Genomic DNA, 12,470 nt, shown 5'->3' on the forward strand with positions numbered 1-12,470 from the left:
CCACAAGATAATCACCACTGCCCCAGAGAAGCCCTCATCTTGCTCAGTGTTCCTAGGAAAACAGCTTCGTGCTTTGCACCTTACCTGCTGCAAAAGGCATTTTGTAGGGGTAGCTGTTCCGTCCTGTGTGCACACTGCTGATCCTGCCATCCGGCACATGTACAACACCACAGACACTGTAACTGTTGATGGCTGTTCCTTCTCCACAGCAGTATGGGGAGCTGCACCAGTGGAGTGGCTGGAAATGAGTGCCTGATGGCAAGGAACCAGGCGATACCAAGAGCCCTTCACAGGTAGCAGGCTGCGAAAGTTCGTCCTTGGGGTAAACTGAGCAGTGAGAGTAGCCACGGTATCCACTTTGGCCATAACAAACATAAAACCCGTTCAACGGAGCCAGATCTGAGGATTCATAGAGACAGCCACAATCTGTGTGATTCCCAGGAACAGGCAAAGGGGGGAACTGCTGCACAGGAAAGGAAGGCTGATGAAATTCCTGTTTTGGAGTCGGGGATTTCTCTCCAGGTCTTCCATATTCTGGCTTCATGGAAGCTTGCCCACCCATGAGCAAAGGCAGTCTATGGTAGAAACCCTCCATACTAGACTGCGATTCATAAGGGACAGGTTGGGCTGTCCTGTAGAGCCCAGAGGAGTCCTGCTGTTCTGCTTTCCCGAAAGCACTCAGAGTGAGCCCTCGCCAGCTGTGCTGACCTTCCATTTTTAAGCTGGCCGCTTCCTTTTTGGACTTGACACAATTCTTCCTATTGGCTTTGGCCCATTTGAGCGTAGACTTTGAGCAGTGGTTCTCAGACTTGCCCTCTCCATCTGACTTACTCCTCTGCTTCAGGGGCTGGTCTTTCTCATGGGTCAGCTTCAAGAAAGCCACAGCGTTCAGGCTGGCCAGTCTCTTTGGGGTGGGATGATAGGAGATGGCACTATCCTCTCTCCTTAACCCGTCATCAAAGACCTCATCCAGTGAATGGTCACAGCTATTGTATTTCTGACTGGCCTCATGTCGATTTTTGCCTTTACCTGTTTTCACAGCTGTCTTTTCCAAGGCAGGCCAGCTGTCACCTGCCTTGCAATGCATGCTCTTGGCAGTACAGTCTCCACTGGCTTTGGCAGGGTCCCTCCGAAAGCGCCTGCCAGACAACAAGCCATCATCCCGCTCAAAGAGCAGATTGTTCACAGCCTCCGCATTCAGAGAGGCCAGTCTGCGTTTCCTGGGCTCTGAAGGAGCAGCATCAAGGTCTTCCTCTGTCCCTGGATAAGTTACTGTGCACTTTTCCCCAGCTGAGTCACTCTTGCCCGCCCCCACAGGCTTAACTTGTTCAGCAAAAAAGGTGGACCCCAACTCTTCCACCCAGCTGGGAAGTTCCTTTTTTTTGCAGCTGTGGGTCTCTTTTGACAGAGATCCAGCCACATCCTCCAGCCTGGTGAGAAGCACTTTGCAGGTCTTTTTGTTCACTGAAGGGAGCAGACGTTTCCGCAGCGGGTACGTTTTTCGGACTTCCTGCAAATTCTTGCTTTTGCTTGTCCCCACAAATCCACTCAAACTGCTGGCAACCTCAGTGGCATCCCTGTCCTTTTGCTCGCTGCACTCCGCCTGAGTCCTGTCCATCCTCCCGTTGCCTGTGGGTGATGAAACCTGGCCAGCAGAACCAGCTGGACGTTTCAGAAGGAAAAGTTGTTTCTTCCGGGCATGCGTCATAGGATCAATGTCTAGTCCTGAGAACAAAGAGAAGAAAGCATACCTATTAATACAGGCAAGAGGGACTCATCTCCTCACAACACATCAAGTGCCAATTAGGAAATACTTGGGGAATCGTGTTGCTATACACAGTCAAGCCTTTTTGGGTGACAGGCAGTTAAGCCAATTAGGAGGCAGGATGCAGTGAGATGTGGGTTAATATTAAGCTACAGAACACGATAGTAATTAAAGGTGAGGTAGTACAGGAGCCAGCTTTACCCAGCTCCCAGTTCAAGTAAGTTCCCTACTAAAGCAACACTGCCTTGAACATGCTACAAACTCATATCTAGTAAAGATCATCTGAATCCTGGTCCAGGGCACACAGTAGAGATAAATCCCAGGTATTTGACTGCTTGCACGTTGTTACAGGCAGGTGGTTTCATTGTCACCTGAAACAATTAGAAGAAAAACAGAGTCCACCTACTCACATAAAAAGTAAACTTCATCTATTAAACAGACCTATCAACATTAATAGATTAAATACATGCAAATTCCTGCACAGGTTAGAACCTGTCTACCTGTTGCTGTTGTCTCTTTCTTAGTTGCATTTTACAAAATCTGTGGACACTGTTCAAATTATCATGTTTGGCAGAGAAGCTTGAACAAATATCACATGCTTTCAAAACACATTTATAGAAGGAAAATAATTAGCTGCATAACATTCCTGATTTTTCATTTAGATGGTATGTCAAGACATCCTTAAAACAGACACAAATGTCTGAAATATGAAGAGATAAGATTCTTTGTGCTGGGAGAGGTTTGCACAGAGAGGAAGCACCAAAGAAAGGCAGACAAGCCCCAAGTGCCTTTATCTGGTATCAGTAGCAGAGGTTGGTTGCCCACCTTCCATCATGCCCTAGGCTTTCTGGCTACTCCAAGAGCAGCACCTTACTGCTGAGGGGGCTCTGAGCAGCTGGTAAGCAACAATAGAGGAATAGCTTCATCCCAGCAGTTTGTTCGGCCAAGTGCTGGCTTCAGAGCTATGCAAGCTAATACTGATTTTTCGTTTCCCCTTGTTTCTTTCTAGCAGAATAGTTACTGTGCCTTTGTACTCTTGCGTTTCAACTTCAGCAAGTGACCTGTGGTAGGCTTGTGTCAAATATTTGAGGGATTAAGTGATGCTGCAGTCCAAAAGAACATGTATTCACAGAAGAGTTTAAAGGCAAGAAGGGATACAGCAGGCGATATCTACAAACATTTTAAAAAGAAAGTCTAATTGACTAATACAGAAATCAATTCAATTAAGCCTGTATCGGAGCACAGGAAACAGCAGAAAAGGGCTGTTTCTTGCATGCAATGGTATTTATGAAGCAGTCAGATTCCCATTATCGGCACCAAAATGCCAGCCTTCAGATTAACACCGATGTAGGAGCAGTCTGGTTACCCCCACATCAAGTATCCAGCTGCAAGACATCTCAACTGACACAATCAGCACAGGTCTGCTACTTCTGAGACTGCTAATTAAAGCTACTGCATCTGTAGCAAAGAGAACAAAGCTACCAAATTACAAGAACTGTTCATTTGATATGGTTTAATCAAGCTGATAATTAGATTATCTATTTGAAATAGACCCAATGTGTTTTAACTGACGTCCTTATATATATTCATTAACTAAAGGAAAACTAGGAATTGAAAGCTACTGTGGCTTGCACAATATTTTGCAGACATCAGACTCTTTCCAAGGTGTCTCAGGGTAATGGAACACTTATGCCCCATCACACACGGGATAACTCCATAGCCTGTGCCTAAACTGCAGTGCTCTACGGTGAGCAAGCATTTATGTATATACCCATGTTGTTTCCAATAACCAACGCCAGTTCTGGAAATTAGGAGGATGGTTATCAATTCAGACTGACAAGTTCCCCCAAAATCAGAGTAATTCTTGGAGAAGCAGACACATTAACCACATACAACCTCTGGAGTTAGCAAGAGAATTTCTATTTAAAGCGTGCAAACCAAGGTTTGAAAGTGGTAGACCAAGCATCCTACAGAATCATGCCCTAGGGAAGATTACATCTCCATACAGGCCTGTGGTTCGTTTTACACCTCTAAACCTATTTTCTGTTGTCCCCAACAAAAGATGGAGCCTCCAGCAGAAATGGTTAGCAGAGATGGGAGAAACCCAGAAGAAACAAGTATGACTTACTTAAAAACCAGCATCAGTTATCTCGGTCTCCTTTAGCTTTCACCAATCTTCTATGAGCAGCAGTCGTCTCCTGACTACCACTACTCATCTGTCACATGCTGGGGCTTTATACTCCATCAGTGTTTGAACAAGGAAGAGATCTATTAAAAACTGAGTACTTTAGACATGACCTTCATCATACCAGACCTGCTCAAAAGATACAAAGAAGGCTGGGACAGATTGAAGGAAGGGAATTTTTCCAACAATGAAGGGGAGAATCATTAACAGCAAGAGCGGTAGTCTTCCCTGTTTGACCCCATGGAGAGGGTCAAGACAAACAATAGCTTAATTTAAGTATCTTTCCTGGAACATAAGCATAGAAATGCTTTCTGTTACAGTACTCCACGTGAAAACAGATTTTTAATACATACATTTCCTCCCACTGCCATAAAACCACCTCTCTCCGCAAAGCCCAGAAGCAAGATCTGCATCCTGGTGCAGCACAGGTAGCATCGTCTTGCGCACTGTGGCATATTTACAGGTAATACTCCACAACAGCTTTCATCACTGACAATTGCAACTGGGAACGTGAAGAGAAACACTCGAGTTGAACTCACAAAGATGACAGCAGAGATAGTAAAAAATCACACTGAAGTGGGAAAAGCACCAAGATTCAACACAGTACATTTCAGAGAGTCTCAGTTGCAGGAGCTCTTTGACACAAGATAATCAAGCAATCACAGGCTTTTATTAATTACTTGTCAGTAAAAGAAGGATATGTCTGCACAGATATCCTTGTCGCCTGGTCTTCAAGTTCTCCCCTTCTACTCAGAGCTCAGCTGCTTGAACACTATAAAGCACTTGTCTGCAAAGGAAGAACTAAATATCTGAAAATTTGTGCAAAGACAAAATAAGCAAACCCCATATGTTTTGGATAGCCATGCAAATCCTTTAAGTGCCAGCAAAGAAAACAGCTTCCCCATGATTGTAAACCCTCTGAAATGCAGCTCTATACAAAAGCTACTGAAACGCAATCAAAGTTAAGTAAAACTGAGTTCTGCTTTGTTCCCTCAAAAACTTCCACAAGATCCTTGGATAAAGAAAGAAAATCATCCGTGTTTCTTCCTGACCTACTCAAGTGTTCAGTTTGGAAACCAAGAGAAGGTTGTTTTTCCACATCAAACCCCACTGAAAACCTCAAATTAGAAGTGAGGTGAATTCTCTTTGTTTTCAAAAGCACTCAAAACACACCTCCTTTACTCTGCAGTATCTCAGAATTGGTAGTAGAAATAAACTGATTTTAAGCCTGCAAGTGGTCACTTACAAAGCATGGCTGAAAGGTTCAGTTTCTACAAAGGGAAGTTTGCCATGATATTGCTGCAATAAAACAACTGCCCCAACCCAGTTGAAACTGAAGTGTTTCTCTCCCTTTTCTGATACAACTCACTAGTAGAGGTGGGAACAATCAGGTTTAGCAACTATAATTACTCCTGTTATTTCAAAGCAGTATGTGAATTTATAACGAGACTGGCTAGGGGTGAGGGAGAAGATTCCAACAACTGACTTCATAACCCCCAGAAGCCAACTAGCAACATTTTAGATGTTAGATCTGATCCTTAACATCTCTTACAGATAAAGACTCTCAACCTTTTCCTGAAAGTACTCTCAGCCCTGAGAATCTGCTGTATTTCTCAGTTCTCTGTGTTCATACACAGGTGCAGAAAGAGCTACTCTGAGCCTTCTGCTACAGAGTGCTGCAGAGATGCCACTACAAGTTTTGGAGACTGTATACAGACACAGGCACCAAGACAACAAACAGCTAAAGCAGCAATTTATTCACATTATGAGCATGCATCCAGAAACAGGCACCAAGTCTTACCAGATTGCTCTCCTTACCTGGGATCCATTAATCCCTTCTCTTTCCCCAGCATAACACACAAGCAGAGCTTCCGAATGCTGCTTGAAACTTAAATATCTGACAGTGTATGATTCTTTAGAAATCAGAGTCACGCAGAGCTTACCAAGACCAGCTATTCACAGGGAGTGCCGCATTCCTTTCAGCTGGGAAGGAAGTGTCAGGGCACTTCACCCTATGCCACCTGCGCAGGGCTTCACAAAGCAAGGAGGAAAAACTAACTATACCCAAAAGCCTCAAAGAAATCACAACATAATCAGAAGAACTGAAAGTGAAAATACTTACAGCAGAACCACCCATCCCCTGCGTGCAGCAAAGGAACCGGATTGGAGGTGGGGAGACACTAATAGTTTACTTTAGAAGTGAAACAACTTTGACAAAGCAGCTTGGCCTAGTCCTCTGCATCCCAAACCCACTGAGCATTCTCACAGATGAAGTTGCTATCCCCTTCCTCAAACTGGACTAGTTTGAAAGAATTATATGAGAACTGTAGACCACACCAGACTGAAGAAATTCAAAAATTCAAAATGCACTGGTCTAATTCTGTGCTGTAGTAAAAGCACTACCCAAACAGCAAAGTCTGAAGAGAGATGATGCCTCATTAGCAGGAAAAAAAGCAAGTGTCTTAACAGCTGCACTTTCTGTAATCATGCAGCTGCAGCATCTGCCTCTCCCTCTTCATCACTTGATTGCAAGCGAAATTAAAAGACACCAGTCTGGGACTACCCATTCAAGTACCACTTCCCTTCCTAAGCTTTGCTATGGAGATGCGCCGGTTCCAAGGAGACGATGCCAAAAAGAACAGAAATGTAAAGTTTTTAAAGCTTCTAATCCATTTGGCACTTTAATAACAGAGTTACAACAACACGAATCTTACTCTCCATGCGCAGCATTGTTTTGCTGACTTTCAGTCCTTGTCCACTGGAAGAAGTTATGTGTTTTTGAAATGGTGCAGCTTACACTGTAACAACAGCCCCATAACTGTAGATGCTGGGAGTATTGGCTCCTTTCTCCTTGCTGCTTTTAAAGTCAGATCATTCTCAGCATTATAAAGGATATGCTGCATGAAGAAAACCTCCCAGGATCTCTTGGAAATCTGAGTAAAGCACAGAACTGTCAGGTATCCCAGGCTGAATTGTCTAAATGCAGTGCAAGTCCCAGGAGCATCACTTCAATCTTAGGCACACTGAAAAATTAAAATTGTTATGCATTACAGTTTGTCTTCTTAGGGTCCAGCTCTGATTTCTCTTTGGAGGCTCACTGAATGCTTTGTCATCCTCATGCTCCAGAGAAAACTGTCAGACAGGGCACTTACTGCAGAAAAGGCTTTTTCCCCTCCCCCATCACCATAATCCTTGCCATTTGCCAGCACCTCTTGAATATTAGGTGAATACTCAAGTCCATGCTTCAAAAAGGACAAGCAACAGGGGATCTGGGGCTTGCTCCAATTCCTGCACCACCAAGAGAGGCTCTCTACAAGTGTATGGACTGCCTGCTCTGCTCCCTGGTCCTACACTGACAGTTACAGCTCAGTTGTGAAAGCCCATGCCTCAGCCACATTGCTGCAAGTACTGAATAACATGTGATCCATGATAAATTGCCATGCTGAAGCAACAGCAATTATAACTGGATGCTTTAAAATTGAAGTGCTATGCCGATCTGAAAGCAATGGCACGCTGAGAACAACACACGCTGGGGTGTACTCCCTGCTTGCCAGCTGACCACTTGCATAAACAGGAGCTAGACCTGTTAACACCCCAGCAGAGAAGTTGCACAGCTGATTTCCTGGGAGAGCTTGTCCTGTCCTTGGTTATCTGCTTTCACATCTTGCCTACTGGCAGTGCTGTGAGCACTTTGCAGGGAAGCCAGAATTAAATTTCTCTGGCTGTTCTCACACTCTCTACAGCCCCAGTGAGCAGCTCTTGCAAGGGGAAGGAAAAATAAGAAAAAAAAAAGCAGAAAGAGGAAATAAGAAAAAAGAGAAATCACTGCTGCACCACTGAAGCCTGACCTCAACGCATGAAAGTCAAAGAAACCAGAGCCTTTCCAGCACCTGGAGCAGCAAGGCATTTCATTATCAGCACCATGACACAGCTCATCTTCCCTGGGCAGTGCAGCCCTTTTAAAGACTCAGACTCAGCAAGTGCAATTCTAAATTCCCCAGGCAAAGTGATGAGGGAAGCCTAAGCCAGCACCCTTTACTGGTAGGGAAAGCATTTCATGTCTACTTCATCTCCCCTGGCACTGCTAATAGCTGCAGCAATATGCATGCTGCCAGAGCGGTGTTGGTCCCACAGATACCTCCCAAGGGAGGGTTAGACGCACCTTGTACATCCTTTGGCAAAGAAATGTACCTGCTTTCAGAGAGGAGATGGGTATCAAGAGCTGCTCAACTAACCATCTTCATTCACTAAAGAAGTTTTTTTTCGCTTGCACACTGAACTAAACAGTTCATCACATCTAGCTGGGAAGAGCCAATTCTTTCTACACAAGTGGAAAGGCATTATCTACAAGTTAGGAGGAAACTGATGTTTCCTTGTAATTGATGACAAGGTGTGTTATTTGTGGAACTACCATGATATCTGGAAAAGACACTCCTTTTCAGAAAAAGCACCAGCTTCCCCCTTCCCCCATTACCAATGCTACGAAGCTGCATTACTGTGTCACCTTTTCAGCAACAAGCTACTGCTCAGGCTGAATGTTCAGTATCTGCTATAGCAAAGAACGCATCCGCTTAAGTACAGAAAGAAATGCACGACTTGAGCAACTCAAACATCAGTCACCAAAATCAGACCAAGCCTCACAGTCACAGTTTGTTTATGTACCTACACTATAGAGCACTGTTTCTAAGGCAAAGAGTGTGCTGAAAACCTGTCTGAATAAACACGATCAGTATTTGCAAAACCCATTTCCTTCCATCCTGCAGTCATCCATGGAGCCTCTCAGCAGCACCAGAAAGAACCCCTGGCCACCCCAAACCTCAGGGCGAGGAGCCACTGGGTTTGCATGTCTTTTCTAAACTGCCTAGTTGTGCAGAGCAATTCAGCGACCCTGGGGAAAAATAACATCCAGCCACGTCATCACAAGCAAAGAAACATACAGAATGGCAACCCCCTGCCCAAAGAGAAACCATTTCTTTGCCAATGCAAACACTGTAATTATTCCCCCAGCGCAAAGCCCACTGTTGGCTTCTCACCTCTCAAAACCAACCTTTAAAAAAGAAAAAAGCAGCAAGTGTGACTAACCAAGCCCCAAGCACGCCCTGTGATGAAAGCCCAGATAAGGCAGAGGAAATCCCTGTGCTTGCAAATACCAGGACATGAGCCCTTGGTTGGAGATCAGCCTCAGCTCATCTCAAGGCTAAAAACTTTCTAGCAAGCACTCAAGCTTCAGAGATATTTTGACACTCAGCCTTCTCTGTACCACTCCCCAGCACATCATTCGTAACAAATTCCTTTCAATAATGAAGGCAAAGTTCAGAGATTAAGCAAGAATAGCACCAACATAGAGGGAGGTGCACCACCTGAGAAACAGAAAACAATATTTACGGATTACTAAAGGAAAATTTTCAGCTGCAAGCGCAGCCTGAGACATTTGCATTTGAGAAATCATAATTTGATCTCTCCCTTCACACAGCTCTAAGAAATACCAGATGCTCAACCTCTCCTACCCCTACACAATATTTTGCAATTCTTATGAAATACCCAAGATCATCAGCAGCAACCACCACCATATATAAAACACTAGAACTGTTTAGTACCTATTGTTTATAAGGAATTGCCTACTAAGACTTTAAAACAGTTCAGTGTGAAGCTGCCCCCACGACAGCTATGCTAACAGCACCCAGTAAGACATCTATAAGTAGTCTGAAAAACTAAGTCAAAAATAATTCTCCCGCTTTGACAGTCACATTTTTAGAAGGAGCACAAGCTTTGCCAAGCAAATTAATGAAGGTTTAAAAAAAAAAAAAAAAAGGCCCTGTTCCTGATTTTTCATATACGCAAAACTCAAGCTAAATTCCTACACAGCAAAAGGCTGAGTCTGGTGAAATATCAATCACACGTCACTTTGCTCAGAGAGCCCTGGCTCCATTCCTGCTTACATGACCAAGATGGAGTAACAAATTACTTCCAAGACATGATTTTGAAGAGCAAGCTGCAAGATTTTTCTACACTTAACTTTAAAGCTCTTCTACATAATATCATCGCCCTCTTCCACAACCACCTCAGCAATTTCCTCCAACTACTCAGCTTGAATAATTTAAGGTGTGCTGTGATTTCATGGATGACACATGAAACTGTGCCACCTTTCGGGATTCCAGCAGCAGGTGCATCCCTGCCAGCTCCTCTCCATTTTGCAAAGCTGCCACTGCTGTCCTGTCTCTGGATCTGGACTTCTCTCCTCCTCTTTCAGGTAAGTGCCTCCACAAAGGTCTCTGGAAGCCCTCTTAACTCTTTTTTGCTGAAAACTGTCAGCACAGCACCCCTGAGATCCAAAGATAACATGCTCATCCTCAACTAGCTCAAAAAGAAATACCTAAAACTAAAAGCGATCAAACCTAAGTTTGATCGCTTAGAGGAAATGCAAGAAATACAGGACATTCCTTCAATTCAGTTGGCACTTACTCAACCACCTTTACATCTGACCTGAAAATCTAACTCCAAAAACACTGGTATTTACCCTTAAGTAATTTCACCTGATTTCTGTAACTTCAGCACATCAACCAAAATACAGAGCCCCATCTCCACACCTAAATCCTCAGAATTGTGGCTCCAGGTACTGACTTTCTCAGTTATAATCCCTGAGAGAGGTGCAGGTGAGAAACTGGATTTGTTTCCTCTTTATAGTAAAAATGCAACACACATTTCAAAAGAAAAGATTTCCTTATTTATTTTTTTTAATCTCTCTACCCTCACTCTCCTATCACTCTTCTATCACCTCCTATCATTGAAATAACAGCATCCTCCACACCTCCCCAGCCCAAGAACACAAGCAACAGAAGTTAAGCTGTGCAGTTCTCCATCATTCCCAAGCCAGAACTCAAGTCAAAAAGCTTCTTAGTTACCATCAGAATTCACCAATCACTCTCCTCCCCATGTCTCATAACCCACAGTGAACACTGTGCAGACCTTATGCCTGGAGCTGACCATGCTGCATTTGAACTTAGCACTGGAGAAGTAGTTCACTTGTGGCCGCAACTGGGATATTCTCATCAAATCGGACAAAACTAGAAACCCACAGCTTCAAGATGGGAGAAGTTATAGATTCCTCTTCAAATTTCACAGCTCAACTGTTTAATGCACTCGGTCAAGTACCCCCCCCCCCCCCAAAAAAAAAAAAAAAACAAAAAGCACAACTGAATGGTGCTGCAACACCTCCTGATAACTCAAAGGAGAAAAAGCTTTTTCATTCCTCTGTTTGCCTCACTTCCTCACTTCAGCTGTGCAGGTGAGTTTTCTGGAGCTGAATGTTCTTTGAAAGGGGCCACTAGCTGGCTCTCCATTAAGGTAATTAGACATTGAAATACATGCAGCAGGTAGAAAAGTGGGAGAGGGTTGCAGATTCAAGAGCTCAACTTGCAGGAAATCCTAAATCACAGCTGCGCTGGTACAAGAGACATGTTTTACTTTTGAACCTAACATTACTAATGTCTTTATCACAACAGACTGAACCTCCACCAGCCACTCAGCGATTAAAGTTAATTGCTTGGTCATTACACTTTTCATTACCAAGCAATTAGCCCTTCAAGGTTTTTAAGTACCCGGCATTGGCTCTTCCCCAGATTATTAGGGGCCTGGGATGGGCTGGGAAACCTGAGCATCTCCCAGGGACCACACAGCGCTGTCAAGCAGACTTGGAAGAAGGGACAGAAGTTCCAACCTAATGCCAACCTAAGTTTGATCGTTTCAGCCCAGGAAAGCAGAGGGACTCAACACCTATGTAGCCGTGGGTCCTGAGCAGAGGAGAGGAGTTTTAGGAGCATTTCTAAGATTCTAATCTAGCAAAAAAACACATGGGAGCAGACTCCGAGGCAAGACAGTTGGGTGCTACATACCTCCAGAACTGTTCATAGGTGTTAAACTGACAGAAACCACAAGCAAAACGGAGGTGATTCAGACCCCAGCCACTTTTGAAACTCAAAGCCCAGTTGCTGGATCGTCGCTTCCACTGAAGCCCATTTAACTCCCATTAGAAGCTGGCCCAGCTCCTTCAACCTTTACCCGCATCATTAGAAGTATATACTTAAACACACACATTCGCTGGCACCCAGGTTTGATCACTCATGGCAACACACATTCCCTTTAAATGGACTGGACAGGGTTTCCAGATCTGGGCTGGGAGTGATTTGTTTTATATCCACTCATTAACTTTCATTTATATACCTACAAGTGCATGACACTATTTGGCCATTTAGAGAGGGAGTGATTAAACATGCCTGGCTTTCAGAGCAATAGGTACAATAACGTGCTTCAGTATGGTGAGCCATTTAATGACACTGAAGTACTTTTCAAGTTACATTTCACACAGCTGGAAGGTAAGACAGACAAAAAAAAAAAAAAAGAAGAATCAAGAAGAGTGAATAAATTACACATTCAGCCCCAAGAGCTTTGGATTGAATATTCATTGTTCTGGTCAGTGAAGGTGCTCCATAGAGAGGGACTCTGTAAGGTTATGCTATACAA

General features: G+C 44.0%; 1 protein-coding gene across 3 annotated transcripts in view; it reads right to left on the reverse strand.

Moving 5' to 3' along the window:
- The window catches only part of BAHD1 (bromo adjacent homology domain containing 1), a 33,951-nt gene that overhangs the window by 10,476 nt on the left and 11,005 nt on the right, over positions 1-12,470 (reverse strand). For 2 of the 3 annotated variants that reach the window (XM_048947292.1, XM_048947293.1), the window contains exon 2: positions 85-1,725. In XM_048947292.1, coding sequence (XP_048803249.1) covers positions 85-1,708 — 1,624 coding nt within the window. In that variant the 5' untranslated portion in view covers positions 1,709-1,725. Of the gene's footprint in view, positions 1-84; positions 1,726-2,027; positions 2,047-12,470 lie in introns of those variants that run through there. The other variant, XM_048947291.1, reaches the window with a different exon arrangement.

This window comes from Lagopus muta, chromosome 6 (genome assembly GCF_023343835.1).
Source record: "Lagopus muta isolate bLagMut1 chromosome 6, bLagMut1 primary, whole genome shotgun sequence".
Classification (NCBI taxonomy): domain Eukaryota; kingdom Metazoa; phylum Chordata; class Aves; order Galliformes; family Phasianidae; genus Lagopus; species Lagopus muta.